At 30.4% G+C, this 14,655-nt stretch overlaps 4 protein-coding genes, 1 long non-coding RNA gene and 1 other non-coding gene across 8 annotated transcripts; 3 read left to right on the top strand and 3 right to left on the bottom strand.

Annotated features, from left to right (window-relative positions):
• Positions 1 to 1,753: 1,753 nt before the first annotated feature.
• LOC128884417 (uncharacterized) lies at positions 1,754 to 3,501 on the top strand. Of its 3 annotated transcripts, none has more exons than XM_054137820.1 (7): positions 1,754 to 2,014; positions 2,224 to 2,316; positions 2,526 to 2,664; positions 2,710 to 2,765; positions 2,843 to 2,936; positions 2,994 to 3,067; positions 3,185 to 3,352. In XM_054137820.1, exons 2-7 carry the CDS (start codon positions 2,269 to 2,271, stop codon positions 3,350 to 3,352), a joined length of 579 nt encoding a protein of 192 aa, XP_053993795.1. In that variant the 5' UTR covers positions 1,754 to 2,014; positions 2,224 to 2,268. The 3 variants fall into 3 exon arrangements, with proteins under 3 accessions (XP_053993795.1, XP_053993796.1, XP_053993798.1); XM_054137821.1 differs by having other exon boundaries at positions 1,756 to 2,014; positions 2,419 to 2,664; positions 3,185 to 3,501; XM_054137823.1 differs by lacking the exons at positions 1,754 to 2,014; positions 2,224 to 2,316 and adding an exon at positions 2,321 to 2,420 and having other exon boundaries at positions 2,528 to 2,664; positions 3,185 to 3,501.
• Positions 3,502 to 3,538: 37 nt separating this feature from the next.
• LOC128884416 (NADH-cytochrome b5 reductase 3-like) lies at positions 3,539 to 4,650 on the bottom strand. The gene is made up of 2 exons (XM_054137819.1): positions 4,491 to 4,650; positions 3,539 to 4,418 (listed from the first exon to the last, which is right to left on the bottom strand). Exons 1-2 carry the CDS (start codon positions 4,524 to 4,526, stop codon positions 3,540 to 3,542), a joined length of 915 nt encoding a protein of 304 aa, XP_053993794.1. The 5' UTR covers positions 4,527 to 4,650; the 3' UTR covers position 3,539.
• Positions 4,651 to 4,874: 224 nt separating this feature from the next.
• Positions 4,875 to 5,855, bottom strand: LOC128883896 (uncharacterized). Its single transcript, XM_054136752.1, has one exon. The coding sequence runs from the start codon at positions 5,708 to 5,710 to the stop codon at positions 5,000 to 5,002; it is 711 nt and encodes a 236-aa protein (XP_053992727.1). The 5' UTR covers positions 5,711 to 5,855; the 3' UTR covers positions 4,875 to 4,999.
• A 146-nt stretch (positions 5,856 to 6,001) lies between these two features.
• On the bottom strand, positions 6,002 to 10,103 carry LOC128883833 (uncharacterized). Its single transcript, XM_054136618.1, has 11 exons — positions 9,076 to 10,103; positions 8,930 to 9,020; positions 8,809 to 8,881; positions 8,295 to 8,733; positions 8,045 to 8,229; positions 7,666 to 7,984; positions 6,986 to 7,336; positions 6,855 to 6,921; positions 6,620 to 6,783; positions 6,306 to 6,523; positions 6,002 to 6,246 (listed from the first exon to the last, which is right to left on the bottom strand). The coding sequence occupies exons 1-11, from the start codon at positions 9,773 to 9,775 to the stop codon at positions 6,181 to 6,183; spliced, it is 2,673 nt and encodes an 890-aa protein (XP_053992593.1). The 5' UTR covers positions 9,776 to 10,103; the 3' UTR covers positions 6,002 to 6,180.
• A 2,547-nt stretch (positions 10,104 to 12,650) lies between these two features.
• Positions 12,651 to 13,360, top strand: LOC128884132 (uncharacterized). The gene is made up of 3 exons (XR_008459248.1): positions 12,651 to 12,806; positions 12,856 to 12,936; positions 13,010 to 13,360. It is a non-coding gene; the product is annotated as an uncharacterized LOC128884132 (long non-coding RNA).
• A 1,223-nt stretch (positions 13,361 to 14,583) lies between these two features.
• On the top strand, positions 14,584 to 14,655 carry Trnap-ugg (transfer RNA proline (anticodon UGG)). Its single transcript has one exon. It is a non-coding gene; the product is annotated as a tRNA-Pro (tRNA).

Below are 14,655 nucleotides of genomic sequence, written 5' to 3'. Positions count from 1 at the left end.
TAAACCTTTCAAAAAAAGAATCAAAATTAAGATAAGACCTTAAACGAATTTTAAAAGATTTTATAATAAAGAATCCCATATCAAGATGTGCTGACGAAATAAACTTTCGGCATGCAAACTCAACAATGTTTTGTAAGGTTTTATTCTAAATGAATAAAATAATAAAAAATTTAAAAAAAGAAAAAGTGCCAGTATGTTGAAAAAACGTACAAATGAAAAAAAAATATAAATTCCAATAAACAAAAGAACAGAAATCCAAATTAAAATAAAACGGCGAAGCTTGGGCGTGAAGAGCTCTGGTAATTTTAAAAAGTTTTCAAAGTCGTGAAACGCTGCGTAACATTAATATTAAAGTAAATATGGCGCTGACATTACATTTTTGAAAAGCAAAAAAAAATATTACCATATTGAAGTGGAAAAATAAAGCAGCTTAACACGAAACCGAATAAGTGTAAATACACTGAGTAGGCTAAGCAGGGTGTTAACATTGTCGTATACAATAAATGTTTCGGTATATGGAAACATAACAATTGGTAAAACACATAAAAAAAGAAGCAATTGAGTAGTTGAGGGAATAATGTCATGATGAATACAGTGGCTATCCTTAGCTTTGGTTCATGATTGCGTAACACCTGTTAACGTTATTTTCTTTTTTTAATATTAGCACGTTTAATCACTATACAATGAATGTATCACTTAAGGGTAGAACTACGCAAACGTCTCCCACAAAACAATTGAAAAAAAAGAACGGAATCGATAAAGAAATCGTTGTTAGACAAGCCTCTATTTCACCAGTCTTTTTGAGATTCTAACAAAAAAAGACACAAAAAACGTCGAGATGAAAAAAATCATTCTTCCACGTTAACTTGGATCTTTTAGAAACAACAATATTGACAAGTTAAAAAATAATGATTCAACAGCACAATAAAACAAGGTTTACTTCAAGTATGTAAATCGATCTATTGGGTGCCTTTCCTGTGGCAACTTCGTACTTTAATAAATGGCAGTCACACATAGATTTAAGAGTTACAATCATTGAATGCTATTTTATGTGTGTTTTGGTTAAAAAATAACTCTATGATTTTAATAGAAAAGACGTGTGATAGAAATTAAGGTTATTTATAAAAAAATGAAGGTAAAAGAAAAGAAAACCTTGTCAGCACTTACTTTTACTATCCATTTATGCATTTGGTGAGAAACTATGTTCGAAAATATCCACGACAAGAAAAGCAACAGATAACAAGATTTCTAGAAACCATGAGCAAGGTTATAGAATAATGATCAGCTTGTTAATAAAACATAATAGTTATTCAACACACAAAAAAAAGAAATTTTATTTTTTTAAACAAATATACTCTCGTTCGAACCAAGTCATTCATCACCGAGTTTCGGAGTGAATTTGAGTACTGGTCTAGATCATTAAGACAGTCTTTTTTCCTTAAATACTACCAATTCGCTATTTTTTCTATTATTTTAAGAAAGCTACAATTTCTTGTAAACGTTTTTAATTCTTACAAGAGAGTTATAGTGCAACACAAACCAACTTCCACAGAGAAAAATGGAAAATGAGGATACGATAGAAAGTCTATCCGGACGATTACGGTTAATCAAAGGTAAGAGAGCTAAATTTTTATTTAAGCGTGAGGAAGAAATCATGGATGTGATATTAAGAAAACTATGTCTTTGTCTTCAAAGTAACACCATAACATATTTTTAAATCAGTCTAGGGAAAGATTGTTCAACATACATGTAAATTGAATGAGCGCTATTTGGCCGTCTTCTTTTGTAATCAATCTTTTGTAGTATGTATCTCAAAGGTTGGATGTCTCTGAAACCTGTGTATTCAGATGGATTGATGCAAGAAAACACTCAATGAAGTTTCAAGGTCTTATGTTTTAGTTCAATAAAACACTCTTTTATTTTTTCAAAGAAACCCAAAGGACACCTTTGATTTATTGAATTCCACAAAAAAGGATACTAAGAATCAATCGATCCTGAAAGATCATTTTTCGAGGTTTGTGTTACATAAGTCGACATGACGAACATGAATGATTCAGTGTAACGTTTCTTTATTCTTTGATAAATTAATTGAGAAACCACACAGTTGATTTCAGAGTTTTTCTAATGAAAAATTAATAGCATTTACTAAAGCGTTACAAATAGTGCTTTACGTGTGTTACTAGAAAAATAAAGCTTTTCATTACATTGGTTTTATTGTTTTAGATAAACATTTCCTGAATGGTGTTGGTATCATTGATTTAAAAAAAAATGATTCTTCCAAAAAAACAAATTTCAAAAACTCTAAAACTGTCAGATGTAAGTAACAAACAAGTTATTAAATTATTTTTTTGCCTTTTTTTTTATAATTCTGTTTACGCGTTCAATATATCAATTTCAATCTGTTCCATTGTTTCTTAGAGGTAATTCTTATATTTTTTTTTAACAAAGACTAGTAAAATGAATGAGAAAACTCTTGTGTATTTGAGTTGAATTTGTTACCATATCCAACACTGTAATGAAACAGCAGGCTTCTTAATGTCTTTTCTCAAAGCATCATTGCAAGAATAGTTACCACTGTTAAAGAAAAAATTGACAGTACTGCTGAGAAAACAATGGGCAGAACATGTTTAGGTGTTTCTGTACTAGCATCCAGTCATTTTCAAGGTGCTCACATAAAAATTTGACCCTTCCAATTATGCTATGGTTTAGACCAACATTTACGCTTTCTTTTGTGTTTACGCAAAAATCATCCTGGTCAGAACAAAGTAAAGAGAGTACATAAAGTTTTTGCCCACACAAACCGCGACCAACAAGTTGAGTGACCAAAGATTTGCGTGCGTAGTGGTCTTTACCAGGTGGAAGTCTTTTTTGGAATGAGCCATTACAAGATGGAGCATTGCGAGAGTTGCGAGAAGAAACAGGACTTTCAACCATAGGTTTGACAATTGACGTTCGTTTCAACGCGAAATATATTCTCTACTTTATTGATCTAGACATTGAGTCTATATGGCCTATAGCGTTCGCGTCACAAGTCATATCTCCACAGTTTCACTGTCTTATTGCAACAGTAGGTTTTGGGATGAAATATTAACAAATTACATGTTTTGTTGACTTGTCGTAATAAAATACAACGCCATTTATTCCCCATACTAACAAAAAATTAAAAATCATTTTGTGTATTCAGATACCTCTTAAAATCAAATTTTCGAGTACCAACTTAGTACGAGCTAGAGATGATGTGAAGGATGTGAAATGGTACACAAAGGATGAGATTGCTCTGTTACAAAAAGCTGAAAAAATACAAGGTGATTTGACAGAACTAATAGAGTATGCCATTGAGAAGCTGTTTTAATATGAATTGGATGCAAGAATTTTTTTTTTCATTTGATATTGAGAAGAAAAAAAAAGAAACACAATTTTATGTATATATATTTATCTATATTTTTTTCTACACGTAACCATCTTAGCCACAATATATTTTTTGAAGATTTACTATAACACAAATGTGGTAAAAAAAGAAATTTTATGAACATGGTATGTTAGAATGTTAGAATATGATCCGTGGGCCATCCCATTGAAGTAAGGGCAGGTCGACAAGTTTGATGTACCATAGGAGGAGGACCACAAAGTAAGGCTAAACTAGATTCTTGAAATTCAGGGAATACTTTTTGAATCATTTCACAAGAAACGTAACCAACGAAATGATTCCACTTTAATGGCTTAATAGGTCGATCTACAGTGTAAAATACTTGTAGTTGTTTTGGATTTCTATCAGTCAACATTTGTAGCTCTTTGTGTAGGAGAATGTCATCTTCTGTTTGGTTGGCATATAAAAGACATAATATTGTTTTATCGCTTGGATCATTCAGAATTGTGTCGATAAGCTGGAAAATGGGTGTTATGCCTGTTCCTCCTGCTATCATTAAAAGCTTTTTTTTGTCGTGTAAAGATTTGGCGCCATAAAGAAAGTTACCACATCCGATATATTTAACCAGTCCGATAGGGCCACGTATAGTTACAGCGTCACCGATTTTGAGAGAATCAAGATATTGGGAAGCTTTGCCACCATCAATATATTTTGAGTTTTCTCCACCACGATAAACTTTAATAACGAAATCAACGTATCCTGAAACTTCATCTCCAGTGACCGGGGTATACTTTCTCTCAATACATAACTCATTAGTCGTACCACGTGTATTTTCTGAAACCAGCTTAAAAAACGGATCTTGACATCCATTCCATTCGCCTGGAATTCTACCCACTAGATTGGGAGTATAAAATTTAATATGCTGACCTACAGGTAAACCAAGAATTGATTTTTTGGTTGGTAATCCAAAACGTAATCGAATAGAATTATGATTTAAAACAACCTTGTCTTGAAGTATAATATTTTGTAGCGTTTTGTTTAAAAAAGGTTTCTGCTTAAAAGACAAAAACGCAAGCGTAAAACATAAGGAAAAAATTAAAAGCAACACTACTAAAAAGATTACAGGAGCGTGTTGTAGTAATTTAAGAGAAAAACTCATTTTGATCACTATTTAATAATTTTATTGTGTTATCTTCTCAAAAAAAAACATGTATTGTATTTCGATTTTTGTATTCTCTTAAAACTGACAGAAATGTGTATTTTCGTTATAAAAAGAAACAAGACAAACAACACTCAACCTACACTAATTCGTTGAGATAATAGGTCATCAGTTATTCGTAACATGTAGCTGTAGCTGAGCGACTAGTAGACAAAATATAAAGATGCTCGTCTATGTTTTTATTCTTATCCACTTGTTTATAATTTTTATACCAATGCAATTCACGAAATACTTTACATTTGATAATTATATAAAAGTAACGTTTGTTGTCTTTTCTTTAAACTTTAAAGAGATAGCTATTACTAAGAGTTATGATTTAAAAAAATGTTAATGAATTGTTATTTCATCACGTTAAAGTATGTAACATACAATTCAATTTAGTTTAATAATTTTGTTTATACATTGTATACACGTCACTGAACTTCTAAAATATAATCTTTAACTTCAGAAGATGATAAGCTTCGAAAAGGTTCGTTTTCACGAACAACTCCAATAGCAACGTCATTTTCGTTCATTGATCCTTCAAAACTTTCTTTGAGAGTTAAAAGGGCAGTATGCAAAGCATCCTCTAATTCCATTTCCTCAGAATACCGTTTTTCTAAAAACGTTTTAGCATTCAAACTATGTTTTCCCAAAGCCGTTGCTTTCCATGCGAAATAAGTCCCACTAGGATCAATTTGATAAAGCTGAGGCCCCCCTTTATCATACCCAGATATCAACAAAGAAACACCGAAAGGACGAACACCTCCTGATTGAGTATATTCCTGTACAACTTCAGCAACACGTCGAACTAATTGAAGGACTGGAATAGGTTCTTTATAAATTTGATAATATACTTGTGCTTCTTTTCTCGCACGACCTAGAATAACTCGAAAATCTGTGGGCATTCCAGAAAAAACACATCCTATATGCGTTGTGACAGGTTCAGCTTTACTTAAAGTTGATTTATCAATTAGGACATTATTTGTTGTTGACCGTTGTGTCACGACAACAACACCATTTTTCGCTTTGATACCTAGAGCCAATTGTCCATGATTATTCACAGCATTGATTGCATGCTCAATCTGTAAAAGTCTTCCAGAAGGACTAAAAGTTGTTAAACTGAATGAATATTCATTTGACATCACTGAAAAGTTTGAAACAAAAGTATACAGCTTTTTCGGAGTCTGATGGTTTCAATAGTTTGATGTTATCATCTGGCTTGTACTGTACCTCATCTTTTGGGTTGATAAAATATAAAAAAGTACCTAACTAATGCAGCAAAACCAGTTTATGTCTTGTGCAGAAAAAATTTCATGAGTGTGCAATTCTTTTCAATCTTTTTAAAAGTTACAAATTTCTTTTTCAAAATAATATCATAAATTTGAATTCTACTTTTTTAAAGAAATAAAGAAAAAGAAGAAAAAAGAAAGCTCAATAGTTATAAAACCAGGTGTATGTATCTACGTTCAAAATTATCAGTATATAAAATACAAGATTCATCTCTTGTGGAAAATCAATTCTATACAATTATTTAATAAAAAAGGTTGAATTCTTTTTTTTGCTAGTAAAAAAAACTATAATGTTTGTAAGCGCATCAAGTAAAATGCCACGATTATATTTGTGCATCCGCTAACTCAGCGGCACGCTCTTTTTCATGATCACCTGAGCCTAGCAAGTCCTATGAGCAAAAAAAAATAAATAAAAGCCTTGTACTCAAAATAGTATTATGTCGTTTACATGGTGTTCTACATCACCAATTCTTATTTGAATTCTTTGTTGAATTATTTTGGCTTTCCATTCTCCCCAAGAAGAAGAAAGCTTCCCTGTAGGTAACGTTTGTGACCACTTGCCACCTTCCGTAACCGTAAATGATTCAGGAGCATCGTTTTCCTGATTTGTTTTTGGCGTGTACTCAAATTCATCTGAATTCCAATCGTCTAGCTCACTTGTTTTACCTTTTAACAAAAAAAAAAATAGTAAACGATTTGTAACTTTTGCTTTATTCACCTTTACTAGCAAAGAACAAAACAAACAAAGCACAAGATAATTACCTCTAAAAGTTGTTTTTCCTAAAGGGCTTCTATGCGATGTTGGTTCAGATGTTGATGGCGATACATTTGAAACAAAATTATAATCATAAAGATTTTTTGATGTGTCATTTTCTTCGGCTATAGAAGGGTTATAAGCAGATGATGTTATGATAGAAACATTGGAACTATTTTTTTAAACACAGCACGTTCAAAATATGTGATTTTGTATCAAGTCGCAAATTAAAAAAATAATTACCCCTCGATTGTTGGTTGAGAAAAGTTTGTGTTTTCCACATCTGGAAAACTAGGAGATGAATAACATACTGCAGGATTATTACAAAGCAACGCTTGCCATAGTCAACGTCGTAGAAGCCTAATAATGTATACCTGTGGTGTCTTGGCACACTTTTAGAACGGGTAGATTATTAGAAAAATTTGTTTTTTTTTGAAAGGAATCATTAAAGAATGATGCGTACTTTCCGGAAGGTGAATCAGGTAATAAGGTATTTATAGGAGGTGTTACGCATGTCGATGGTTCCGCTTGGTCGGCATCACTAAAGTCATTTGACGAGGAATTAGTAGTGCACAAATCGTCGTCTTGGGAACTGATTGAAGACGAAAAAGTTGAGGTTGACGACGATGACTCTACATCGTCATTGTGTTTTCGAGATGTTGGGACGAACATTGTAGGTCGCGATGCAGAAGGCGGCGCAGCTGCTTGTTCATTCAAGTTCTCGTCTGACAAAAATATTGTAAAAGGAATAAAACTCTATAGTAACAATTTTGGAAAAACAGAAAGTTTTTTTACGAAAAGAGTATACAGCAGAAACTTTCGAGAAAATTTCAACTCATTAGATTTGTTCCAAAAAGGGAACGCAACACAGTATTTTTATAGACATTAGAAAGGAGTAAAAACAGATTTCAATGTCAAAAAATTCTTTTTACTTGATCAGAAAAAAAATTACTATAGCAAGGAAAGTATACCAGTTGGTAAGTTTTATAGAATAACATGGAAAATATAGCTTACTAACAAAAGAGTCTATTTTTGATATTCAAAAGCTTTTCACCTGATATTTTTAAAGAAATTTTTTTCATGTTAGTGCATGTTGCAGACACTGTCGGTAACGCTTCCGGAGCAGTCAGTTGAGACACTTTGTTGGGAATATTTTTTGGCTGTGGAGAGGTTGAAAGTTTCAACTGAGTGACCAACGTCGGTGTATAACCTTCTTCACTCTTTTTACGTTGAAACATATTCAGGGTGCGCAAATATGTTAATAATTGTTTTTGCTTTAAAAAACTCAAAATTTCCAAATCCAATTTAAAATTAACGTCCTGAGCCGCTACAATAGGATCAATTCCAAGTTCATCTTTAACTAGTTGTAAAGCCTAAAAAAAATCAATTTTTTTATTGACCATCAATCAATGTTGTCATAAAGCGAAACATACTGCATGACGTAAATGTATATCAAGTTGACGAAATTGCGATGAAAGAAGCCGTTGGTGCAAAATACTAGGAATTTTATCACCAGGTACCATTGTCGTAATAAGAGGGGGGGTTGGTGGAGATGGTAAAGTAGGCGGAGGCAGATGATGTGAATCAGCTTTGTTGTTAAATGAAGAATTTTTTTTGACTGAAAACGCATGAAAGAAAAAAAAAAACGAAATTACAGGCAGCGGAGTTTATATACAAAATTACCAGAAGGAGAGTACGATTGTAATGAATAGTTTAAACTAGATCGAGATCGTTGAGAGGACTGATGCGTAGCTTCATTATTTGTACGAAGACCATTAAGCGAATTATCGTAATAAGATTTATTGATTTTATTAAAATCATGCGTGTCTTTACATAACGGTTGTTGTGAAACATTCGCAGCTTTTTGCAAAAGTTCTCGTAATTTGGATGCTTCCAACACAATTTTGTTGGATTTAGAAAACATATTACTAACAGATCCTAAAGTCATTCTCGAAACATTACATGTGCTCGATAATCGAGTTGCACTATTTGTTGACGTTGAACTGAGATCACTAATTCTGGAATTACTTAATGTCACCGGGAAAATGACTGCACTCTCTTTATAACTCTTATTATTGGACGAAAAAGAATAGACTGCGTAAGGATTAACACCTTCTTTTTCCTAAGGAGGAAAAAAAAATGATACGCTTGAACGCATACACTTTTTTTAGATGACAAAGCATTTAAAAAAACTTACACGACACAAACGCTCAAATAATCCAGCAAGATAGCAAGCGTTACTCCATAAAAGATTACCTTGCTTGTAATTTCTGAAAAAAAAATAATTCAATTTTTAATAATTACCCCTGATTCATTACGTGAATGTATTATAAAAAATTGTACGAACATCTTCTTGCCATCTGAAAGGATGTGTGTACATTCGATGTATCAATTTTTGACGAATTGTTTCTAATAACGTTTAATAAGTCAGGTACATTTTTTTTTGTATTTCATAAGGGCTTACGAAAATCCATAGGACACGAAAAATTTGTTAAATAATCGTTAAGACATTGAGAATTTGAGTTAGCAGAAGAAATAAACCATTGACAAGCGGGTTTTTGTTCCAGAATATCTATAACTTCTAAGCAAGCATCCACCCAATCCCCTGTTAAAACTTCACGACGACACCGACGTGTTGCACGGGTTGAATGAGAAATACGACTATCACTACGTGAGGGTGCACTGCTGAAATCAGTGTCGTTAATGACCTTAGTATTGCGTGAATCATTTGCAGAATCTTTAATCGCTTGTAATATAACACTAGAGTTGTTTGTTTCAAATTTATTAGGTGACGGAGACAAATTATTTGCTTCTATTAACTTTGAAGAATCACCACTTATCCTTTTACGGTTTTTATTATCTTTAAAAACAATTAAAGATGTTGAAACTCTCTTAGATAGTTTCGGATAATGTGAAACGGACATACTACAACAATTGTCCGCTGTTTTACGCCGTTTAATTCCCTTAAATAATGTTGGTTCTAAGACAAAACAAAAGCCGTATGGTTCTAGAAATTTAGTTAAAATGGCATGTTCTTCATCTGAAAGCATTAACTGGCCACGTTGAGATTCAAATCCATGCACGGTTGTTGAAAGACTGAGCATATTTTCGACGTTACTTGAGTTCATGCTTCGAGTAACCTTAATTAATACACAGATTAACATAGAAACATTTTTGACAACAAAATAATGGTAACAAGAGAAAAAAAATAATCAGTTCTTTTTAACATAGTACTCCTTATTTTGTCCTCAAATTTTAAAATACCATAAAGAAATATTAAAAAATATATTTTGTTAAAAGAAACTATATATATACTTTTTCTGTTCTAGTTGAATTGTAAAAACGTGATCACAATTACATACGTTTATACCAGTTATTTGAAATCGCAAGATCGAAACATGAAGAATTTGAACTAAAACGTTTTAAAAACGTTAAAGTACCTTTTATAGGGGTGCAGCAAAAAAATACTATATTTATAACCATTTACCAAGATACAAAATCATTTAAAGTTACTTGTTGAACAAATTTCACGTTTTAAAATGTAGGATTTCAATAATAATGTTGAACTTTTAGGTTAAAGTACTGCATGCGTTACAGAGAACAAATAGCGTGAATTTAGCTGGACTTTAAAATGACAAAAAATATTTTAAAATAACTAGTGTACTATTTTCATAATTAGTTTACTACATGGCACTACTAAAAATTTTTCATGTTATTTCAAAAGTTGTTTTTTTTTTTATAAATCAGAGATTATTATTTAATTCTTGTTATTTTTTTCATCATTAATTGTATTAATGGCATAAAACATAAAGAACAAGTATAGCTTATAACGTTTCAATTTTTTTTTTCGTTATGCAAACGTTATACACTTAAAAATCTATTTCTGTGCTGAACACGAATGCTAATTATGATCAGAATACCACAATGTACTCATCATTATACCATTTCTCTTGTTAACAAACTGTATGAAAAAATATTTTCTTTATTATTGTGTGCCACTTACTTTTCATGTTTATATAAATATTGATGCTATAGCGCTTTTGTCACACGCAGTAAAATGGTTCAATACAATTAAAAAAATTAAATTATAAAGGATCATTCAAATATTCTCCAGTACAATACAATTTTCATAATTTTATTAATTATTTCTTTTTCTTATATGCTTTAATTGAGTAATTGAATATTAAAAAATTACTTTTACATGATGGATCACCAAAAAACTGCCTAGCGACATAATTGGTAGGTAATGCAAGGCACTTTACACAATAATAACGGTGTCTTCAATTTCTGACTCATAAAATTTTTTTTTTAACTCCATTATTTAAAACCATTCTAAACTTATGGCAACTCGTGTCAAAATTTTGTATAAAATATAAAAGCATCCGATTTTAAACCAAAAAAATGTATAAACGAAACTGAATAAGTTCTTATAGAATAGTTAATATTATCATGAGACCTTATATGATAATAACATTTTTGATCAAAGAAAAATTATAAAGTCGTTAGTTTATTTGCGATTTCAACTGAAGGTTTAAGATAAGTATCGTCAATATATTATATTGTTAAACTTGATGAAAAAGCGCTTTGAAATGTACGACCTGGCGAATGGTTTTTTTTTTTTAATTTTTAATGTTTAACGTATTTTATTCTGATTTTTTATCAAAAGTATTTGTCTTTGCTTTTTGAAAAAAAAAAAAAAAAAGACCCCACTTATTATTCTTTCGTCATGACGTTGAAAAAAAAAAGGCTTCATCAATTATTTTATAAGTTAGAAGATGCAAATAAAAAGAGTACTTTTCCGTTAAATGTTTTTACTGAAACTCTGCCTTTTTAATTGTATAATTTCCCTTGTCAGGTCAATAATACAACTCTTTTATTTTATAAAAATTAATTGACTTTAAGAAAACCCAATTAAAAATTTGGTGTTTGTTAAATTTGACAAAAGCTTGTTTTCAGTTGAAACCATCAATAAAAAAGATCAAGCTACGAGTTGAAATTAAGAATATGTTATTTCCAAAACAAACTTGTTAAATTCAGACTGTTTTTATGAATGAGAATGATACTGATGGACGGATTCGAAACCCGCGAAAAATATCCGTTTAGTCCACGATTCTTGTGAACATGGGTTTCGAACTAAAACTGTGCATTTCTTATCAACATTTCCCAGTGTTCTATATTTCTACTTATGAATACAAAGGGACCCCCAAAATGTCAAAGGTAAAAAGCTCCAAAATAATTAGTTTTAAACAAGTGACTCAAATTATACTTGTGTACGTCAAACTTATACATATCTTCAGTAACATAAAGCTATTAATTACACCATAATACGAGTAAAAAGTATTATTGCATAGTACTATCTAGCATAGTAATAAACATATACCAGTGAAACTTTCTTGTGAAACCTTACACAGAATTTCTTTTTTGTTCTAACCGTTCTGTTATGCAGTATAAAAGGAAATATTTAATACGATTTCGTAAACAAAAATTATATGCTATAACCATAGATTAATACTGCAAGACTATCAGTAGCTCAAGAATTGGTACCCGGCTAGTAGATGGACGCGTATTTCAAACCAAGGGAAAGAATTTCTTTAGGACAACAACTCGTACTAAGTGAACGAATATTAACAGTAACAATACGAGATAACTTTTGAGGTGGTTTCTCCTTTCAATTCCGATTCTTATACAGATTAAAACTAATTACATTGTGATAATTTTTGTGCAACTTTATCGGAACTACAGAAACATTGAGATTCTTCATTTTGACTTCAAGCAAATATATTATACTACGCTACTCTAAAGCGAAAACCCATTGAGTAAAAGATTTAATCTTTTTAATCCGTATTACAAGCATGTTTGTTGACTGCATTAAATTTTCCTTATTTTTTGCTACTGAAAATGCTTAAAACCTTATTTACCGCAGTAATCATATGTGTTTGTTTGAAATTCCTTTACTAAAATAAAAAATCTATTTCAAAATATTGGCTGTTTCTAGAAAAATAAAAAAACTGCTGTTTTACAGTACTACAGAGAGAGATAGATGGTGTGATTGCATCAACAACTTGAAAAAAATGAAACGCTTTTTTTGATGGTCGTAAGAAATATACCTCTCAACCAAATAATTTTTTTAGGAAATGTGAATCATTATATTTTTTATTTTTGATAATTTATATAAACATTTTTGATTGTGTGTTGGTAAGCTATTCAGTATACCATGCTATGAAGTATATACTTACATTTTCAGTTTACTATATTTATACTACAAGGAAGCCTTTTTTTTTAATCAACTCCGTTTTAAGAATGATTCTTACCTACTCGTGTCAATGTATGTCACTAGGTTGTTTTTTACATTTAAAATATAATTCACTATTTTTTGTATAATAACCTTATATCATTAGCGCCAATAAAAAAAAAATTTATCAACAACTTATCTAGATAGTTAATGTAAATATAAATCTAACAAAACCAGAAAATAAAAAGCCAGATTAAACTCCGTTTCCGTAAGTTGAATCAGACTCATACAAAAATCACTTCAGGTATAAAATCATTAGGATTGGTTTCATTTTATAATTTTATTATGAAAAAAGTATTTTTTATTTTAAAAAAAAATTAATTTTTTCTTTGAATTAGAAATTTGAAAATGTTAGAATAGAAAACATTTAGCTTTTTTCTTTTTTTTTTACAAAAAAATTATCACCTTATAATATTTGTTTGTTTAAATGCCATTCAACTATATTTCCCGTAAAACCTGTAAGAATACCGTTTTAATGTTTCAGTTAAAACATTTCTCTCGGTCTGCGTGTTGTAAATTATATACCAGAACCTAGAAATTCGCGTTTCATTTTTTTTGAAGCACTTAGTATGTATAAACAACACTCTAAGTCAGAGTGTCGTTTAACAAGTTATAATTAAAAATGCTGACTATGCATAAACGTAATGAAACATACTAATAAGCTTTGAATTTACCAATTAATATCATATGAAAATTAAGACTATTGAAGGTTTTGAATTAAAAACATAGAGGAAATAAAAATTTGAAAAAAAGTTTTTTCTCATTGTTCAACTCTATTACAACATCAATCCGTTAGTTTTTTTAAAAAAGCTTAAAAATTCGTCGATTAAGAATTCTATTACTTACTATCAGGACATTCATACTTAGGTATTACATATTTGCAGAATGATAATCTATTAAATTTTTAAAAATTGTTATACTTGTTGCTTTTTAAAAGTAATTAATTTAAAAGTATCCTAACATTTTTTTTATTATCATAGTTATAATTACAATGTTAATATTTTTGTTTTTAAAATGTTAGTGTCAAAAAAACGTCAATCCTTAGATGCCCTCATAGTGGTGTGGACATCATAAATTTATGTTTAACGAAAGTAAACAAACATTGGTATAAGAAAGCTAATAATATGTAAGTCGTTGATGTACTAATAAACAACATTTAGAAAATTTATTTAAACGATTATTTTTCATTTATTCATTAATTATACCAAATTTTAAAAACAACTACACTTTTTTACTTACGTGATAATGTCTTAATTAGTTTCCTTTATGCCTTTGTTTATTTTTTAATTACAACAGTAGTTCATAGAAATACATCTTTTTATATCACGAATTAAACAGACTATGATTTATTTATTGATTTTCACTTTTGCACTTATGCACTATACGGTGGAACTATTTATCTCAACGATTTTGTGAAAAACGTAGGAATGACGCTTATATGGCAGAGTACGGCGATTTTTTTTGTAGATAAACAGATTTATTGTGTAATAACGACAAAGAAAAAGTAAGAACTATCAAAATACTATGATACAATAATGAGAGGAGCTTTTGACATTCACGAGATATTTGTTAAAAAAAAATATCATGCACAAAAAAATTTTTTTAGTAACAATTTTTTTATGACAGATAATTAATTTGTTATAGCACATCTAAGCAATAAAAGAATACGAGTTATTGTGTGGCTGCTTGGTCTAGTGGTATGATTCTCGCTTTGGGTGCGAGAGGTCTCGGGTTCAATTCCCGAAGCAGCCC

Source organism: Hylaeus volcanicus, unplaced genomic scaffold (genome assembly GCF_026283585.1).
Source record: "Hylaeus volcanicus isolate JK05 unplaced genomic scaffold, UHH_iyHylVolc1.0_haploid 12237, whole genome shotgun sequence".
Taxonomy (NCBI): Eukaryota; Metazoa; Arthropoda; class Insecta; order Hymenoptera; family Colletidae; genus Hylaeus; species Hylaeus volcanicus.
This window is presented reverse-complemented; position numbering and strand designations above follow the sequence as displayed.

Coding starts and splice junctions, on each gene's coding strand:
- LOC128883833 (XM_054136618.1), bottom strand. CDS start 9,775: ATGTTAATCTGTGTATTAATTAAGGTTACTCGAAGCATGAACTCAAGT. Junction 9,021..9,075: donor TTCGTGTCCTATGGATTTTC/GTAAGCCCTTAT, acceptor AAACGTTATTAG/AAACAATTCGTCAAAAATTG. Junction 7,985..8,044: donor ATATACATTTACGTCATGCA/GTATGTTTCGCT, acceptor GATTTTTTTTAG/GCTTTACAACTAGTTAAAGA.
- LOC128884416 (XM_054137819.1), bottom strand. CDS start 4,526: ATGAGTTTTTCTCTTAAATTACTACAACACGCTCCT. Junction 4,419..4,490: donor AATTACTACAACACGCTCCT/GTAATCTTTTTA, acceptor TCTTTTAAGCAG/AAACCTTTTTTAAACAAAAC.
- LOC128884417 (XM_054137820.1), top strand. CDS start 2,269: ATGATTCTTCCAAAAAAACAAATTTCAAAAACTCTAAAACTGTCAGAT. Junction 2,766..2,842: donor ATCATCCTGGTCAGAACAAA/GTAAAGAGAGTA, acceptor TTGCGTGCGTAG/TGGTCTTTACCAGGTGGAAG. Junction 2,937..2,993: donor AACAGGACTTTCAACCATAG/GTTTGACAATTG, acceptor TTATTGATCTAG/ACATTGAGTCTATATGGCCT.
- LOC128883896 (XM_054136752.1), bottom strand. CDS start 5,710: ATGTCAAATGAATATTCATTCAGTTTAACAACTTTTAGTCCTTCTGGA.